The following is an 18,535-nucleotide window of genomic DNA, read 5'->3' as shown; positions in this document are numbered from 1 at the left end:
AGGGCTCTGCCTGGCACTGCTCCCTGTGCTGCTGGGGCAGGAGGCCTCAGGGGCAGGGCCGCGGGGCAGGGGCTGTGGACCCACTGCTGCTGGACTCTGGGCCAGGTCTGGCCCCTTGCAGTGGGTGATCTGGGCTTGCACAAACCTCTCTGAGCTGGGGTTTCTGGTCTGTGTCCCTTGGGGCTGAGAACAGCACCTAACTTAGGGACCAGCCTTTCCCAGACAGGGCCTGGCTGCCTGTGATCCCCACAAAGCCTTCCCATCCCTCTGGGGCACTTGGTTAGACCTCAGACCATCTCCTGGCAGTTCCTTCTACAGTCTAAGCTGCACCAGGGCCCATCTGGGTCTGTCTTGGGCAGCAAGGTCCGCACATAGTAGGTGCTTAGCACGTACTGGGTTATCTCAGTGGAGGGATGCGGAGGGAAGGAGGCGCCTCAGGGTTCCAGTGACGTGATGGCTCAGACCCCCGTGCCCCTGAGCTACACGGCTTCTCCCTGGCAGGGAACCTGGGCTCCCGGGCGCAGCCAGCTGGTCCTCAGTGGGCCTTGAGTCCTCCGCCCTGGCACTGAGACTGGGACCCTGCCAAGGTAGCTGCACCTTGCTCTCTCACACATATCGGGTCCTTGGGTCCCTCACTCCCTGGACCTCATTGGACACACCAGGAGAGTGGGCGGCCATTCAGAGCGTATCTCTTATCCCCCTGGAGTGGCCAGGCTGCTTCTGAAACCTGGTCTCTGGAAAATTCCAAGGCCTGGTTCCAGCCACAGGGAGCCCTGCTAGCCCCTCCCCACTGTGTGTTACATAACATTTGGGGATTAACACCAAGGAGTCCCAGGCAGCTGCCTGGTCCATGGCCACTGCTCCCTGTGGCCCGCCAAGTGGCCTGAGCACCCTGGGGCTCTGGGTGTTCACCCGGAAAGCCTCAGCAGGCCCTGGCAGAGGCTGTGAGGGGAAGTGGTGGTGCCCAGGAAAGGCCAGCGGCCAAGGCTGGGGCCTGGTCTTCCCCGACTCACCTTCCCCTCGCCATCCCAGAGACACCCGGCCAGGCTGCCTGGGACACAGGGTCTGCTCACGTCCTCCTCAGTGCTGAATCTCCCTCCTAGGTGTATCCTCCCTGTTCTCAGACCCCAGTCCTGCCTCCTTTGTCCCCCTGCAGGGTCTCACTCCCCCTGCCCACCAGCCTTGGAGACACTGGGCTTCTCTCCCGCTCTTAATCCTGTGGTGACTCCCCAGTGCCCCAAGCCATCAAGCCAGTGTCATGTGGGCCCGGGGACCACAATCAGACTCATGGCTAAGCACTCCATCGCAGCCTGCACGTGGCAGCCGCCTTCCCTGGGAGGCCTCGAGCCTCAGCTTCCTGCGGGGGGGTGGGGGGGGGCGAATGGACACTGTGACAGTTCCCAGGACGCCAGGAGGTGCAGGGCTGGAAGAACAAAAGGGTCCAGGCAGCGCTCGGCTCCCACTCGCGCACAGGGCGCGGGCGCTGCCCTGGTGGCAGGAACTTCCCCAGCCCCTGCGGCCCGCGGGTGGGGCGGCTGGGAGCGCCTGGCCCCGCCCCGGCCCCCATCCGCCGATAAAAGGAGCCCCGACTGCGCGCGGGGCCGGAGCGCGGCGCGGGCTGGTGCCAGCTGGCTGCGCAGCGCCGGAGCATGGAGCCCGGGCCGAGGCGGCAGCACCGGAGCCACCAGCTGGTGGCAGCCTTCTTGCGCGACCCCAGCTCCGGGCGCGTCTACCGGCGCGGGAAGCTGATCGGCAAGGTGGGGGCCGGGCACCCCGAGTCCGCCTCGAGGGGCCCGGGCTCGGGGTCCTGGCGGGGGCGAGGCAGGGTGGGGAGAGAGCGCCCGATCGCCGGGGCAAGGTGTGTGGCGCGGCTTGTGGCTCCTGAGCCCAGCTTTTGTCTCTGCGTGTGGCTCGCATCCGTGCGAGTTTGGGGTCCTGAGAGGAGCTTGCGTGGGTTGGGCATCTGGGGCTTGGTGCACCTCTGGGGCTTGGAGTGCGGATCCTGTGGCGGGAATCCGTACTCAGCGCGCGTCTGGGGTGTGCGTCTGGTGCCTTTTGTAGGTCTGTGACTGTGCTGCACTTCTCGTGCTCCTGCGTCTTCGCGGTTCTTCTCCCGCTGTGCGTTTGTGCGCCCAGGTGGTTTGGGTCCATGCATTGGTTTGTGTGAGTCGGGGTGTTGAGTTGTGTGCTCCTGTGTTGTGTCCAGTGTGGTGCATTAGGTGTTGTGTAGGGATGCTGTGTGTCCAGCTACTGTGTTGTGTTCTGTGGGTTGTAGGCGTCTAGGTCTGGATGTGTCTGTGGATCTGGGTGTTTTGTGCCCCTGTGTGTTGTGTGTCCAGGTACTTTTGTGGTCTGTGGGCTGTGTTGAGGGCTGGCATGTATTGGTCCTGTGTTGTGCTGTGTCTGTGTCTGGGTGCTGGGTCTCTGGTTACTGTTTCTAGGTGTGTGCATGTGCTGGGTGCCGGGTGTGGGGACCAGGTGCTGCACTGTGGTCTGTGGGTCACATGCACCCAGCACTGCGTGCGTGTGCCTGCACCTGTGTGCCTGTCCACGTGTCATGGGTCCAGCTTTGAGGGTGTGAGCCGTGTGCAATTTGTCTCCAGCGTGTGTGTGTGTGTGTGTGTGTGTGTGTGTGACGAGCGCTGGCCACACCTGACCCCAGCAGCCCGGTGCCTCCATGGGCACTGCATTTTCAGAGGTGTGGCCAGCGTGTCCACACGCCCTGTGCACCTGTCCAGCCCAGAGGCTAACCCCTCTCTCACTCAGGGCGCCTTCAGCCGCTGCTACAAGCTGACAGACATGTCCACCAGCGCTGTGTTTGCCCTTAAGGTGGTGCCGCGGGCCGGGAGGCTTCCCTCCAGAGGGAAGGTGAGCACCTCATCGGCCCTCCAGGGTCCCGCCAGCAGCGCGGGCTGCCCTTCCTCCCCAGGGGCAGGGTGATGTTGGTGGCCTGAATCCCCCGGCACCCCTCAGACCGGGGCATGTGGGGACGTCCCACAGGTGGAACGCGAGATCGCCCTGCACAGACGCCTGCGGCACCACAACATAGTGGCCTTCCATGGGCACTTCGCTGACCGTGACCATGTGTACATGGTGCTGGAGTACTGCAGCCGACAGGTGCTGGGGGAGGGGGAGCCAGCTTCCCGCCCCTCGTCCATCTGTTCCCACCAGTGCCAATGTCATTCGCGGTCCTCGGTCCAATCAGCATGCTTCCTGTGTCCATGTATGGCCACCTGTGTCCATCCTTCACTCACCTGTGCCCACCAAGAACCCCCTGTGCTCACCTGTGTTCAGTGCATGCTGTGGTCATCAGGCACATCTTGTGCTCATGTGTGGCCACGGTGCCACCTGAACCTAATTGTTTCTACTTGGCCCACTTAAACCCACTCATGCCCACCTGTGCTCGCCTGCATGCACCCTCACCTGAACTCTTCCTGCACCTAGCTCTGCCCACCTTGGCCCAGCTGAACTTAGTTCAAACTTCACCGACACACAGAAGCTCTCTCTGCCCACTTGAGCACACCTGCACTCACCTGGGTTCACCTCCGGTCACGGAGCCCTTCTCAAGCTCCTCTGGGCCATCTGGGCCCCTGTGAACTTGCCTGTTCCCACCTCTCGCCGAGCCCTCCCAAGTGCCCCGTGTGCTCACTTGGGCCCGTCCAGCCGTCCTCTAGGCCTGCCTGGGCCAAGTTGGACTTCCCTTTGCCTTCTTGGGCCCCTTGAACTCAATGGCCACCTAACCTGTACCCGCCGGGTGCTGTGTGCTGCTGGCTGGCCACCTGCAGTCCTTGGCCCACGTGCTGAAGGCGCGGCAGACCCTGACGGAGCCCGAGGTGCGCTACTACCTGCGGGGCGTGATCGGTGGCCTTCGCTACCTCCATCAGCGGCGCATCGTGCACAGAGACCTGAAGCTCAGTGAGTCCAGGGCTGCAGGGGTGGGAGTGGCAGGGTGTCCTCCCCTCACGCCCCTGCAACCTCCCCACCGGCAGGTAATTTATTACTTAACAAGAAGATGGAGGTGAAAATCGGAGACCTGGGACTGGCCACCAGGTTGGGGCCAGGGGGCCGCTGCCACAGGTGAGAGTGGGAGACCCTGAGAATACCCTGTGGGTAGGTGAGGGAGGCCCCAAACCTGGCAAGGGGCCCCAGCCACCCACCCCCCATCATTCCTTCCCAGGGTGCTCTGTGGGACTCCAAACCTCCTGGCCCCAGAGGTGGTGTCCAGAAAGGGGCACTCCTGCCCATCGGACATCTGGGCCCTGGGCTGCATCATGTGAGTGGGGCAGGGGGCAGGACTGCCCCAGCAGGACCAGGCAATGGGCAGGTGGGAGCATGCACATGGGCAAGGACAGGTGAAGGCAGGTACCGGGGAAGGTTAAGTGGAGAGAGGAGAGTTGTGGAGGTACAGGCACAAGGGGACAGCACCTGTCGTCATGTGAGTGTGCAGGAGTAAGTGGGGCACACGTGCACAGGTACATCTGAGGGAGGAATGAGGGTGCACAGATGTTGAACAGCTGGGTGCAGGTGGGTGGCCCAGAAGATCAGGGTGCAGATGCCTGTGCACCCGCTGGGGTTGGACAGGTGCTGGCAGGTAGAGCACAAAGTCCCTGAGCAGCGTGCACAGGAGAGGCCGGGGCACATGGATCAGCTCAAGTCTGGGAGAGTGCACACCGAGTGTCAGAGGAGGGGCGTGAGGTGCGTAGGGATGGCTGGGTGTGCACAGGTAGCTGTGAGCAAACTGAGGACACGGGTACCTTTGTTCCTGCCCCCACCTGGCCCAGGTACACAGTGCTGACTGGCACCCCACCTTTTGTGGCGGCATCCCTGTCAGAGATGTACCAGAACATCCGTGATGGCCACTATCCAGAGCCTGCCCACCTGTCACCCAATGCCCGCCGCCTCATTGCCCGCCTCCTGGCACCTGATCCAGCTGAGAGGCCCAACGTGGACCACCTGCTGCAGGACGACTTCTTCACACAGGTGAGGCAGAGATGGGGCACAGGTAAGGCACAGGTGGGCCACAGGTGAAGTACAGGTGGGGCACAGGTGAGGCCAGTGGGGCACAGGTAGGGCACAGGTGAGGCATAGGTGAGGCCAGGTGGGTCACAGGTAGGGCACAGGTGAGGCACAGGTGGGCCACAGGTGGGCCACAGGTGAAGTACAGGTGGGGCACAGGTGAGGCCAGTGGGGCACAGGTAGGGCACAGGTGAGGCACAGGTGAGGCACAGGAGGGCCACAGGTAGGGCACAGATGAGGCACAGGTGGGGCACCAGTGAGGCACAGGGGGGCACAGGTGGGGCACAGGTGAGGCACAGGAGGGTCACAGATGAGGCACAGTAGACACAGGTAAAGCACAGGTGGGCCACAGGTAGGGCACAGGTGAGGCATAGGTAGGGCACAGGTAAGGCACAGGTGGGGCTCAGGTGAAGCACATGTGGTCCACAGGGCACAGATGAGGCGCAGGTGAGGCACAAGTGAGGCACATGTGGGCCACAGGTAGGGCACAGGTGAGGCACAGGTGGGGCACAGGTGAAGCACAGGTAGGGCACAGATGAGGCACAGTGAGGCACAGGTGAAGCACATGTGGTCCACAGGTAGGGCACAGATAAGGCACAGGTGAAGCACAGGTGGGCCACAAGTAGGGCACAGGTGGGGCACAGGTGAAGCACAGGTAGGGCACAGATGAGGCACAGATGAGGCACAGTGAGGTACAGGTGAAGCACATGTGGTCCACAGGTAGGGCACAGATGAGGCACAGGTGAGGCACAGGGGGGCACAGGTGGGGCACGGGTGAGGCACAGGTGGGCCACAGGTAGGGCACAGGTGAGGCACAGGTGAGGCACAGGGGGGCACAGGTGAGGCACAGGTGGGGCACAGTGGGGCACAGGTGAAACACAGGTGAGGCACAAGTGAGGCACATGTGGTCCACAGGTAGGGCACAGATGAGGCACAGTGAGGTACAGGTGAAGCACATGTGGTCCACAGTAGGGCACATATGACACACAGGTGAGGCACAGGTGGGCCACAGGTAGGGCACAGGTGAGGCACAGGTGAAGTACAGGTGGGCCACAGGTAGGGCACAGGTGAAGCACAGGTAGGGCACAGATGAGGCACAGGTGAAGCACATGTGGTCCACAGGTAGGGCACAGATGAGGCACAGGTGAAGCACAGGTGGGTCACAAGTAGGGCACAGGTGAGGCACAGGTGGGGCACAGATGAAGCACAGGTAGGGCACAGATGAGGCACAGTGAGGTACAGGTGAAGCACATGTGGTCCACAGGTAGGGCACAGATGACACACAGGTGAGGCACAGGTGGGCCACAGGTAGGGCACAGCTGAGGCACAGGTGAGGCACAGGGTGGCACAGGTGAGGCACAGGGGGGCCACAGGTAGGGCACAGATGAGGCACGGGTGAGGCACAGGTGAGGCACAGGTGAAGCACAGGGGGGCCACAGGTAGGGCACAGATGAGGCACGGGTGAGGCACAGGTGAGGCACAGGTGAAGCACAGGTGGGCCACAGGTAGGGCATAGGTGAGGCACAGGTGGGGCACAGGTGAGGCACAGGTGAAGTACAGGTGGTCCACAGGTAGGGCACAGGTGAGGCACAGGTGGGGCACAGGTGGGGCACAGGTGGAGCTGAGGGTGCTCAGGCCCTGTGTAGGGAGGCCTGGCCCAGGTAAGCCGGGTGCTGGGAGCCGGGCGGCCTGTGGTTAGGTGGAGAGAGGAGGGTTGTGGAGGTGCAGGAACAAGGGGACAGGCACCTGTCCTCATGTGAGTGCGCTGACCCTCCGCCCTGCTCTGAAGGGCTTCACTCCGGAGCGGATGCCCTCCCACTCCTGCCACAGCCCCCCGGTCTTCACCTTCCCACAACCTCTGGGCAGCCTCTTCCGGAAAGTGGGCCAGCTACTGTCGGCCCAGTGTGGACCTCCCTGTGAGTGCCTGGCTGCCCACCCCTGCCCATGTCCCCAGCACTGGCTCCCGCCTGCCGCGGCCGTCCCACTTGCTGGTGCTGCCCAGGCCTCCCCCTCTGCCAGCTGCGGCTCTGCCAAAGCCTTGTGCTCCCTCAGGTCCCTTCACCTCCAAAGAGGCCTCGGGCCCAGGAGAAGGGCCAGAACCTGACTCCGTGGACTGGGGCAGCGAGGTGAGAGGGCACAGGGGGGGCACCGCACCCCTGAAGCTCCTGCCCCACGCAGGCTTCCCTGGGCCTCTGGGGACCCCAGGCCCCTCCATCTGGTCTGACTCACGGGGCCCCTCTGTATCTAGCTCTCCTCCGCCCGGTTCCCCCTGGGACCCACCCCACACCTGGTTCACCCCCTCGTGCTTCTGAGTGCTTCTGGATGCCCTGTGAGCTGCTCCCAGAGGAAGCCATTCCCGTGGGTGCTGTGCCAGGCGGGCGGAGGGAGCTGCTGGGGGTCGGGGCTGGGGGGCTGGGGTCCCTTACCTCTCCCACTTCCTCCAAAGGCCTCCCTGTCTGAGAGAGGGGCTCACTGTCCCCAGGCCCTCGTCCACTTGCTCACACAAGGGACCCTCCGGAGCGACCCGGCAGGTGAGCAGGCCCTGGGCCCTGGCAGTGAGCACCTGCAGGAGGCGCATCCCCAGCCTGGCCACCGCCCCCTCCTGGTCCACACCTGAAACATGGGGAACTGTCCTTCTGGGTTAAAGATGAGACTTTTCGTAGATGTGAGAGTCTGGAGGGGCCCAGCCTGGCTGCCCCCACATGCTCTGACCCCCCAGGGCCACAGGAGAGCCCAGAGACGGAGGTGGCAGCCGCCATCAGGAAACTACAGCTCTGCCTGGACGCTGGCCCTGTGGGTAGGAGCCGCCCCGCCCTGCCTGCCCAGCATGACCTGAGTGTCCAGGGTCCCCCTCCAGGGCCTCCCCATTTCAGGGGCTGAGCTGGGGACCGGGAGGCCTCAGGGTGCGGTGACTCCCAGCAAGTCCCTGGGCCTTGGGGTCAGCCGTGCTGGGGAGGGCTCGGGAGCTCTCTCAGGGTGGCCACCTCAGCTTCTTACCCAGCTTTGCCCGAGAGCCACGGAGGAGGCCGAACTGACTTCCAACCTCCGCCAACACCACGCCTGGTCCATCCACCCCACCCGGGAGATGGGACCCTGTCCTCAGGGTCCCCAAGCCCCAAACCCTGCCTCCCCTCACCCATCACCCGCCACAGCCTCCCACCTGCCTGGGGAGGACCCAGGCCCAGCCCCAGGTGGCACAGGTCTGTTCCCATCGCCTCTTCCGCTTCCCCAGGCTGAGTTCGAGGGAGACCCCTCACTTTAGAGGCTCTAAGCAACCGGAGCCAATTTTTATATTCTTAAGATTTTTAGTAAATGGTAGAAAGTGGTTCGAGAAAAGATAAGCAGGAACCTCCCGACCCCTCCCAGGTGGGCTCGCTGCCAGGACGTGGGCGGCTGAGATGCCCACACGGGGCCAGACAGGAACCCAGTGCCCGCCGTGTCCGTTTAGCTGTCAGTCACCTCCTCGAGGGGCCTCGCTGGTCTCCTGGCTGGGCTCCGGCCACCCCCTGCCTGGGCCGGAGCAGCCGGCTCCCTCTGTCAGACGCCACCGGTCCCCACTGCCTCTCCGTTCTCTTCCTCTTCTTCTTGTGGAGCTGGGGACTGAACCCAGGGCCTGTGCATGGGGGCGAGCTCTCGGCGGCTGAGCTGTGTCCCAGGGCCTGATCCAGGGTCTGATCCAGGATCCCGCGTGGCATCGAGCAGTATTTTTTTCAGTTGACAGAAAAATGTATTCACTTGTCTGTTTTTATTTTTGACTGGCACATGGTGACCCCGTGTGCAGATGGACCGGGGCCTCTGCATGCTGGGCAGGCACCTGCGGCGTGGTCACTTTCCCAGCCCCAGGGTGGCATTGCCACACAGCAAAGGAGGGACAGATTGCAGGGACCGGCACATCCATGCCTCCGTCACCGACCCTCTCTGTATCGAGAACATTCAACCCTCTGCACCCCGCGGAGGGAGACCTCCATTTTCAAACGCAAATTCTTTTAACAAAATAAAACCACACTTTCTGGTGCTTCCTCCATTGCAGTGGTGGGGAATCCCTCACTTCCTGAAGCACCTCCTGGCCCCAGATTCTCCCTGTGAGCGGCAGGAATCAGGAGACCTGTCCCTGAACTTTTTTCAGTGTTTTTTATGCTGATTCACTTTGGCACTGGGGGCTGAACCCAGGTGCTCTGCCACTGAGCCACCCCGGCCGGCCCTCTTAGTCTTGTATGTTGAGACAGAGTCTTGCTAAGTTGCTGAGGCTGGCCTCAAACTTGCCACCCTCCTCCCTCGGCCTCCCCTCTACGACGATGCCACTCTTCAACATCTCCTCTGCGGACTGGCCCTCTGTTGGAGCCCCCAGCCCTCTGCCCAGGCCCCACCCTGACCCCAGGTCAGCACACCTCATCTTTGTGCTCAGCCACACAGGACCCCCCAGGGGAGCAGCAGCCCTCCCTCTGGGCTCCCAGGTGGGTGGATTATTCCAGCAAGTATGGCTTTGGCTACCAGCTGTCGGACGGGGGCAGTGGAGTCCTGTTTCGGGATGGCACCCACATGGCCCTGCGCCCCCCAGGAAGGTAAGTGCTGGGGCTCCTTTCCCTGGAGACCACCCTCCCGCCTCCCTGAGTGGACTAGTCCTCACTCCTGGCAGGGCTCACTGCCCGGGGTCAGTGCTCAGCAAGTGAGCGGGCTGCCTTCTGCAGGAAGCTGACCACGAGGGCAGCCAGGAGGGAGGGGACTCGCAGTCGAGGGGGCGGGAAGAACCCACGAGGTTCAGGGGAGTCATGGGGGCAGGTGTGCCAGGCCCCCAGCTGGGGCACACCGCAGCGGAGGCTGGACTGGGGGGAGGGACAGGTCTCCCAGGCCATTGTCAGGCCCGGAGAGGGGGTGGGACAGAAGGCCCCCCCAGGCTCTGGGTGCCCCCACTCCCCCCAGCCCCCAGCTCACCCTTCAGCAGGTCTTTCTGGCCCAAGTGACAGAGACCAGCAGGCAGGCGGGGACTGGCCAGGCAGGCGGGGGACTGACCAGGCAGGCCGTGGACTAGCCAGGCAGGCGGGGGACTAGCCAGGCAGGCGGGGGACTAGCCAGGCAGGCGGGGGACCAGCAGGCAGGTGGGGGACTGGCCAGGCAGGTGGGGGACCAGCAGGCAGGTGGGGGACCAGCAGGCAGGCCGTGGACTAGCCAGGCAGGCGGGGGACCAGCAGGCAGGCCGTGGACTAGCCAGGCAGGCGGGGGACCAGCAGGCAGGCCGTGGACTAGCCAGGCAGGCGGGGGACCAGCAGGCAGGCGGGGGACTGGCCAGGCAGGCGGGGGACTGGCCAGGCAGGTGGGGGACTAGCCAAGCAGGTGGGGGACCAGCAGGCAGGTGGGGGACCAGCAGGCAGGTGGGGGACTAGCCAGGCAGGTGGGGGACTAGCCAGGCAGGTGGGGGACTAGCCAAGCAGGTGGGGGACCAGCAGGCAGGTGGGGGACCAGCAGGCAGGTGGGGGACTAGCCAGGCAGGTGGGGGACTAGCCAGGCAGGTGGGGGACCAGCAGGCAGGTGGGGGACCAGCAGGCAGGCCGTGGACTAGCCAGGCAGGTGGGGGACCAGCAGGCAGGCCGTGGACTAGCCAGGCAGGCGGGGGACCAGCAGGCAGGCGGGGGACTGGCCAGGCAGGCGGGGGACTAGCCAGGCAGGCGGGGGACTGGCCAGGCAGGTGGGGGACCAGCAGGCAGGTGGGGGACTAGCCAGGCAGGTGGGGGACCAGCAGGCAGGTGGGGGACTAGCCAGGCAGGTGGGGGACCAGCAGGCAGGCCGTGGACTAGCCAGGCAGGCGGGGGACCAGCAGGCAGGCGGGGGACTGGCCAGGCAGGCTGGGGACTAGCCAGGCAGTTGGGGGACCAGCAGGCAGGTGGGGGACTAGCCAGGCAGGTGGGGGACCAGCAGGCAGGTGGGGGACTAGCCAGGCAGGTGGGGGACCAGCAGGCAGGTTGGGGACTAGCCAGGCAGGTCGTGGACTAGCCAGGCAGGTGGGGGACCAGCAGGCAGGTGGGGGACTAGCCAGGCAGGCGGGGGACTAGCCAGGCAGGCAGGGGACCAGCAGGCAGGGGACCAGCAGGCAGGCGGGGGACTAGCCAGGCAGGCGGGGGACTAGCCAGGCAGGCGGGGGACTAGCCAGGCAGGCGGGGGACCAGCAGGCAGGCGGGGGACCAGCAGGCAGGTGGGGGACTAGCCAGGCAGGTGGGGGACTAGCCAGGCAGGCTGTGGACTAGCCAGGCAGGCTGTGGACTAGCCAGGCAGGTGGGGGACTAGCCAGGCAGGTGGGGGACTAGCCAGGCAGGCGGGGGACTAGCCAGGCAGGCCGTGGACTAGCCAGGCAGGCGGGGGACTAGCCAGGCAGGTGGGGGACTGGCCAGGCAGGTGGGGGACCAGCAGGCAGGTGGGGGACTAGCCAGGCAGGTGGGGGACCAGCAGGCAGGTGGGGGACCAGCAGGCAGGTGGGGGACCAGCAGGCAGGTGGGGGACTAGCCAGGCAGGTGGGGGACCAGCAGGCAGGCCGTGGACTAGCCAGGCAGGCGGGGGACCAGCAGGCAGGCGGGGGACTGGCCAGGCAGGCTGGGGACTAGCCAGGCAGTTGGGGGACTAGCCAGGCAGGCGGTGGACTAGTGAGGCAGGCCGTGGACTAGCCAGGCAGGCGGGGGACTGGCCAGGCAGGTGGGGGACCAGCAGGCAGGTGGGGGACCAGCAGGCAGGTGGGGGACTAGCCAGGCAGGTGGGGGACTAGCCAGGCAGGCCGTGGACTAGCCAGGCAGGTGGGGGACTAGCCAGGCAGGTGCGGGACTAGCCAGGCAGGTGGGGGACTAGCCAGGCAGGTGGGGTACTGGCCAGGCAGGTGGGGGACCAGCAGGCAGGTGGGGGACTAGCCAGGCAGGTGGGGGACTAGCCAGGCAGGCCGTGGACTAGCCAGGCAGGCCGTGGACTAGCCAGGCAGGCAGGGGACCAGCAGGCAGGCCGTGGACTAGCCAGGCAGGCCGTAGCTGTAGCCGTGGAGGGCGGAGCGCCGTGGGCTGAGGGGCGGTCAGTGGGAGCATCTGGGGTCATGAGGACACTAGAGAGGCCAGGGCTGGGGGATCCGAGTGGCAGGTAGAGCCTTCTTCAGAGTCACCACTCAGGAGGCTGGGACAGGTGGCACGGCGCCCACAGGCACAGTGCCCAGGACCGAGGCCCCCTCCTCCTGCCCACAGCCACATCTGCTACCTGCCCGCGCGAGGGAGGCTGGAGACCTTCGCCCTGAGGGACGTCCCCCGGGCGCTGGGCGCCAAGCTGGCCGTCCTGCGGCTCCTCACCGGCTACCTGCAGAGGCGCCTGCGGGAGGTGAGCTGGGGGGCGGGGAGAGGGGCCGGCGCCCTGACGCCCTGTCTGCAGGAGGGGGCCTCGCCTGCCCCCCAGCCGCCCGCCGCGCTGGGCCTCTGCCTGCTGCGCTTCGTGGGGACCTCGCAGGCGCTGCTGCTGCTGTTCAGCGACGGGACCCTGCAGGTGAGCAAGGGGCCAGGTGGGCCAGGGCCTCTTGGCCAGCTTGGGGTCCCAGGAGACCCCAAAAGCGCTGGCTCCTGAGTGTGAAGGGGCTGGGGGCCGCCCCGGGGTCATCCTCAGCCCCACCACGCACAGTGATGACGTTTAGGGACAGCAGAATGTCATGCTGGGGGTCTTCCTGGGCTCGAGTGCATGTCATGGGGAGCTCATGGGTCCTTGTCCTGAGGACCCTCAGGCGAAGCTCTGGGCAGCTCTGACGGTGCCGCTCCTGACACTGCTCAGTCTCGGGGAGGAAGTGCCCTCTGGTCCCTCGGGGCTGCAGAGCCCAGTGGCAGGCCCCTCTGCACCTCGCTGGCTTCCGCAGCCAGAAAAGATGTGCCTGGCTGAGGCCCGGAGACCGCACTCGACGAGGCCGCGGGGCCAGGAGGGGGCCTTGGCAGCTGAGTCCCCAGCTCAGTCTCAGTGTCCCCCTCTCTACCGTAAACTCGGTGGCTTCTGACTTTGGCATTCACCAGGCTGGGGCTCCTCCCAGAAGGCAGGGGCAGGCAGGGGCAGGAGGAGGCCCCCATCTGGACCCTGCTCCTTGCCCCACAGGTCAGCTTCGGTGGGCTGCAGACCCAGCTGGTGCTGAGTGGCGAGGGCCAGGGGCTGCTGCTCACCCACTGGGCGCGGGGTCAGCCAGGGGCCTCCTACTCCCTGGGCACCCTGCAGCGCCGCGAGTGTGCCCCGGCTGCCCTGCAGCACCTGCGCTGCACGCTCCACCTGCTGCAGAGCTTATAGCGACCCAGGATCAGAGTGGACCTCCGAGTGACGGGGCTGGGGACCCAGGCTCCATTCCTGTTCCTGCTCCTCCCCCGAGGGAGTCGGGAGAGCGGGGGCACTCAGGAGGGTGGCAGGGTGGCTTCTCGCCCCGTGGCCTGACTGTTCAACCTGACTCCCGTGGGCATCGACTGGGGCGGGGGCTCAGTGGTAGAGCACTTGCCCACCATGGGGAGGCACCGGGTTCGACCCTCAGCACCGCATAAAATAAATGAATGAGAGCAAGTCCATCAACGTCCAAAAATATATTGAAAAAAAAAAAAAAAAAAGCACTCGACTCTGCCGCGTGCCGTCCTCCTCCCTCGGGGGCCCGAGGGGCCTCTCGAGGGGGTGCCCTTCGCGGCACAGACGGCGAGACTTTGCACCAATGCGGAGATCAGCACCCAAAGTGGCGCCTTGCCTTCCCCAGAACCTGCACTCGGGGACATTTGCTTAATGGACAAGCAGTGGGGACATTGGTGTTGGCGCAGGGAGCCGTGAGATGTAGAGAGTTTGTCACCAGACGCCACGAGGGGTGCAGGGTGCCTCCACGGGACACCACACCAGAGGTTCCCTCACCCCAAATGTGGGAGGAGCCTGCAGACACCAGGGTGGGAGAGCGTGAGCCCTCTGCGTCCCCAGGTGGGAGCCCAGGCCACCTCGTCTCTGGATATCCGTCATTCTCCACCCAGGGTGGGGACACAGAACCCATTCTGGCCTGTGGAAGAAGGGCCACCTGTGACCGTCAGAGACACTGAGGCCCGAGAGGGGCTGGCCTCCAAGGGGAGAGACACAGCAAGGACCTGTGACCCAGCTCCAGGGGCAGGAGGCTGTGCCTCGTGGGGGGCCAGAGTGGGGGCCTGGGGGCTCCGGGTAGCAGATCTGCTCTGGTGACGTGGCCTTGGTCCCCACGGGTGCTTTCAGGCACGATTCTCAGCTGGTGGCTCCTGGGCCGTTCTGGGGTGGCGGCTCAGGTGTTCAGAAGTGGATTCCATGCTGGCCGGGAGACCCAGGCACCAGCCCGGGCCTCAGCTTCGCCATCTGTTTAGGAGGGCGGTGAGATGCCAGCAGCGTGGTTCCGGGTGAAGCTCAGCTCCTGAGGTCCCCGTGTTGGCGCCGGCACTCATCATGGGAAAGAGTAACTGACTTATTATGCAGGTGCCACCCTTAAAAGGTGTCCCCAAACCCCAATATATATGTACCTATAAGAGCCACGGTGGAAATGGGCACCCAGGACATTTGTTGATGTCGGGAACTGTTAACGTGTGTGTGACGTCATCGTCTGTCTTTAAGATGCCCTTCTCGGTCAGAGTAGCTGTTCTGCAGGGGGAGAGCTGACTGCCCCCAGGGGACCCTGGGGGACATCTGGGACACTGGATCCTCATGACTGGGGAGCTCTGCCCTCGGTGGGTGGAAGCTGCTCAGCACCCTGGACCCAGAGCGCCACCCAGACATTGATGCTGGAAGTGTTTACAGACATAATGTCTTGTTCCTGAAACACATTTTCTCTGTAATCAAAAAAAAAAAAAAAAAAAAAAAAAAAGCCACTAAGAGAAAGGAAAGCGATGCCTGGGAGCAGCAGCCTGTGCCACAGGGCACCGCACGCACCGCAGGAGAGAGGTCCCTGCCAACGTCCCTGGGCCAGGCGCTGCATCCGGGAAGAGAGGTCAGCGGGCACCCTCCGCCTGGGTGGGGCCCAGCCTGGGTGCCCGCCCTCCCTGCCAGGATTGTGTCCTGGACACCAGCTGCAGGTCAGGTGCCAACACGGCTCCCCCCCCCCAGGCCAAAGACAGGCCAGAGCACAGACCCTCCCTGTCACCCTCCCGAGTCCTCTTCCCACTCAGTCCCAGAGCCACCAGGCACTGATCCCAGGCCCCTCCACTTGGGGGAGGTCACGGAGTCACCTGGTTTTTTCCATCTGTTTCATACACTTTAGGTTCTTGCAAAAAATAGTCTGAACATGCACCGAAGCCTGGCTTCTGCCCGGGTGCATTGTGCACCCATGTGTGTAGATCAGCTCCTGCTTTTAATGGAGTGGGCGACGGAGAGAGGCAGGCGTTTCAGGACGGCAGTGGGGCAGTGACCCCACAGACACTGTGGCCAGCGACAGGAGTGCAGGAGGCAGCAGAGGTGTGGGGAGCCCGGGGTGGGCCAGAGCTGGGTGAGGACCAGGTTCTGCACCTTGGGAGGGTCTGGGGAGCCCCTGGGGAGCCCCGAGGAAGGGGGCGTGTGGAGAGAGGACCTGTAGGAAGCAGAGTGGACGTCCGGCACTTTTAGTGACTGAAATGACCTTTGCCACTTTTACAGCGCGACACAGCCACCCGCGGAGCAGCTCCTGCTCCTGGCTTTGCTCACTTCCCAGGGCCTGAGAGCCCACAGAGCCCGCCTCCAGCCCTGCACCCCGGGGCCACATCCGTCTCCCCTGGACTCTCCTGTCACTGGGTCACAGGACCTCAGCACGAGGTCCTCAGGTCCATCCACAGTGCAGCTGTCACCTGGCTCCTGTCCTGGTGAGGGCACTCTGGAGTACGGACAGAGCACCCTGTCCCTCCATCTATCACTGGTTCCACAATCATCTGGTTTCACAGGACAGAACGCCCCTCCCAATCCTTATGAGCAGGGCTGGCCTGGGACCCAGAGGCCCCAGAAGAGCACGGTTCAGCTCAGGTGAGGCCCGCGGCGCCACCCCCCTGTGCCGCAGTCTGGCTGGGCACAATTCAGGAGCCACTTGTCAAAAGAAACAAACTTTATTTTTAAAACTACAAACGCCAAACAAAACAGCTCCTCAGGAAAAACCCTCAGAGCCCAACTGCCACCACCGGCTTCCACAAGCCTCTCCCACACACCAACAACCACCTCCCACAATCCTCCTGCTCTTGAGGCCGATTGGCTAGGTCGCGTGGGCGGAGCCAAAGAAGTCCCCCAATGAGCAGTTCCGTAGTCTGAAGGGCAGGGAAACAGCCCAATGAACATGACCGCAGAGGAGCCAATCAGCTAGATGTTGCTGGGGCCGCTGTGAGCCAATCATCAGCCGGCAGCTGGGAGTTTGCTGGCAGCTGGAAGTTTTCTGGGGCCCCTTTGGCTGTGGCTCTCAACATCTCCCCCTCTCTGTTTAAACAACAAGCATGTGGCTTAGGGACCGTGCCTGCCTTAGGTTGTCCAATACTACATATGGTCCTTACCCGTCTTCGGATGAGCTGACCTCAGGGCGTCAGCCTCCTGTCTTAGGTTGGAACCATTGTAATTGGATCTTACCCGTCATTGACTACCGGTCCAGTATACAGCCACACCTGTGGAGAGGTACCAGCGGGGGGGTGAGGTTCTTTGCCTCACCTCTGTTGGCCCCCAAATAGCTGAACGATCATGACAAGCAGAAGAGAGGAAGATATACCAAGCCAATTGACAGCTCTTGTTGGAAAAATTGTACCACCGATGACATCATCAGCAAAAATACTCCAACACTACCACAAGTCGCTGCACCAACAGATAGTTCACAATGCATACAAGTGAGTTCACAATGCATACATGTGACACATAGTTTAGGCAAGTTCTGTAAGCGGTTCAGTGATGGCTATTGCAGAGATTGTAGATTAGTTTTATCTTTGTTTTCACCGGCACAGGGATGAAGATAGGAATTCTGGCAATAATGGCTAAAGAAAAAATTATATAACATTCTAGAAGGTACTAAAAGAAAACAATTTTCTTAACAATTTACATTGTCTTCACTGGCACTGGGATGAAGATAGAAATTCTGGCAATAATAGCTAAAGAAAACATTGTGTAACATTCCAGAAGGCACTAAAAGAAAACAATTTTCTTAACAATTTACATTATCTTCACTGGCACTGGGATGAAGATAGGAATTTTGGCAATAATGGTTAATATTAATAATTGTGTAACATTCTAGAAGGCACTAAAAGAAAACAATTTTCTTAACAATTTACATTATTTTGAAAAGAATTATTAAATATAATAAAAAGAATAGGTGAAAGTAAACAAACAGATCTGTTAACCTTCTTAACAGTTATTTACCCAATTTAAATTAAACCATTTAAATCACGTGAATAAAAAAAAAATTTTGGATCCATTTTTTTTTTTATGAGCGCTCAATCATATATGATATATGGACATATGTACATTCAAACATATAACACAAAACACAAGTGTGCACACATAATATAATACATACAACACATAACATAATAGTAAAGGCCTTATAACTTTTTACAGGTGAAATCTCCATTGCAATGTTTAAAAACTCTATAGTAAAAAAAAAAATATATATATATATAGAACTGATCAGCAAAACATTAACCTAGGTCTATATGAGCTCAAAAAACAAAATAGAATAAAATAGATATTGAAAAAAGCATCCTGGTTCTGTTGCAGATGTAAGGATAGCCAAATTGGAGTTTTGGATATCAGCTGTTATGGATTTGAGCCAAATCATCTTCTTTTTGGTCTGTAGAAATTGCTTTAATTAATCTCTCTGGAATCCAAATCGGCTGCTGTTCTCCCTGTGGAAACACAAAAACAGGCCCCCGACTCCAGACAATCACTGGGTCAGGACTTTAGTTAATCTCTCCGGAATCCAAATCGGCTGCTGTTCTTCCTGTGGAAACACACAAACAGACCCCCGACTCCAGACAATTACTGGGTCAGGACCTTTCCATTGTCCTGTTAGAATATCTTTCCAAAGTACCTTGGGCTTATGTACATTTTTTGGACACATATGCCTTTCTGCAGCACTAAGTCCTGATGAATCCAAATTTAAAAAGTTTAGAGTAAAAAGGGTTATTTTAAGTTTATCTTTGGGGAATATATACCCCTTCCCAATTCCGTCTTTTTGCTTTAATAAGTACATTTTAATAGTTTGATGAGCTCTTTCAACTATGCCTTGTCCCTGTGGATTGTATGGGATTCCTGTTATATGAGTAATGCCAAATGATGAGCAAAATTGTTTAAAAGAAGTAGATGTATAACCAGGGGCATTATCTGTTTTTAACTGTTTTGGAATGCCCACAGTGGCAAAATTTTGTAAGCAATGAGCTATAACATCTTTAGTTTTTTCTCCGGCATGAAGGGAGCCCATCAAAAATCCAGAAGAAGTATCAACTGTAACATGCAAATATTTTAATTTTCCAAATTCTGGCAAGTGTGTGACGTCCATCTGCCAAATATGGTTAGGTATCAATCCTCTAGGATTGACTCCAAGATTAAC

At 61.1% G+C, this 18,535-nt stretch overlaps 1 protein-coding gene across 7 annotated transcripts; it reads left to right on the top strand.

The window, feature by feature from the left end:
* Window positions 1-1,519: 1,519 nt before the first annotated feature.
* On the top strand, window positions 1,520-15,669 carry Plk5 (polo like kinase 5 (inactive)). 7 transcript variants are annotated; one of them, XM_026414006.2, is made up of 14 exons: window positions 1,520-1,757; window positions 2,767-2,868; window positions 3,001-3,117; window positions 3,786-3,915; window positions 3,990-4,077; window positions 4,178-4,273; window positions 4,782-4,980; window positions 6,806-6,932; window positions 7,069-7,142; window positions 7,463-7,547; window positions 7,744-7,813; window positions 9,422-9,578; window positions 12,228-12,357; window positions 13,111-13,566. In XM_026414006.2, the coding sequence occupies exons 1-14, from the start codon at window positions 1,650-1,652 to the stop codon at window positions 13,539-13,541; spliced, it is 1,914 nt and encodes a 637-aa protein (XP_026269791.2). In that variant the 5' UTR covers window positions 1,520-1,649; the 3' UTR covers window positions 13,542-13,566. The 7 variants fall into 7 exon arrangements, with proteins under 7 accessions (XP_026269791.2, XP_026269794.2, XP_026269788.2 ...); XM_026414009.2 differs by lacking the exon at window positions 13,111-13,566 and adding an exon at window positions 15,251-15,669 and having other exon boundaries at window positions 1,521-1,757; window positions 7,736-7,813; XM_026414003.2 differs by having other exon boundaries at window positions 1,522-1,757; window positions 12,228-12,519.
* Window positions 15,670-18,535: the final 2,866 nt, after the last annotated feature.

The sequence above is a fragment of the Urocitellus parryii genome, chromosome 3 (genome assembly GCF_045843805.1).
Source record: "Urocitellus parryii isolate mUroPar1 chromosome 3, mUroPar1.hap1, whole genome shotgun sequence".
Taxonomy (NCBI): domain Eukaryota; kingdom Metazoa; phylum Chordata; class Mammalia; order Rodentia; family Sciuridae; genus Urocitellus; species Urocitellus parryii.
The sequence above is the reverse complement of the archived record's forward strand: the minus strand, read 5'-3'. Positions and strand labels throughout refer to the sequence as shown.

Coding starts and splice junctions, on each gene's coding strand:
- Plk5 (XM_026414003.2), top strand. CDS start 1,650: ATGGAGCCCGGGCCGAGGCGGCAGCACCGGAGCCACCAGCTGGTGGCA. Junction 7,548..7,743: donor CCTCCGGAGCGACCCGGCAG/GTGAGCAGGCCC, acceptor CCAGGGCCACAG/GAGAGCCCAGAGACGGAGGT. Junction 9,579..12,227: donor GCCCTGCGCCCCCCAGGAAG/GTAAGTGCTGGG, acceptor TCCTGCCCACAG/CCACATCTGCTACCTGCCCG.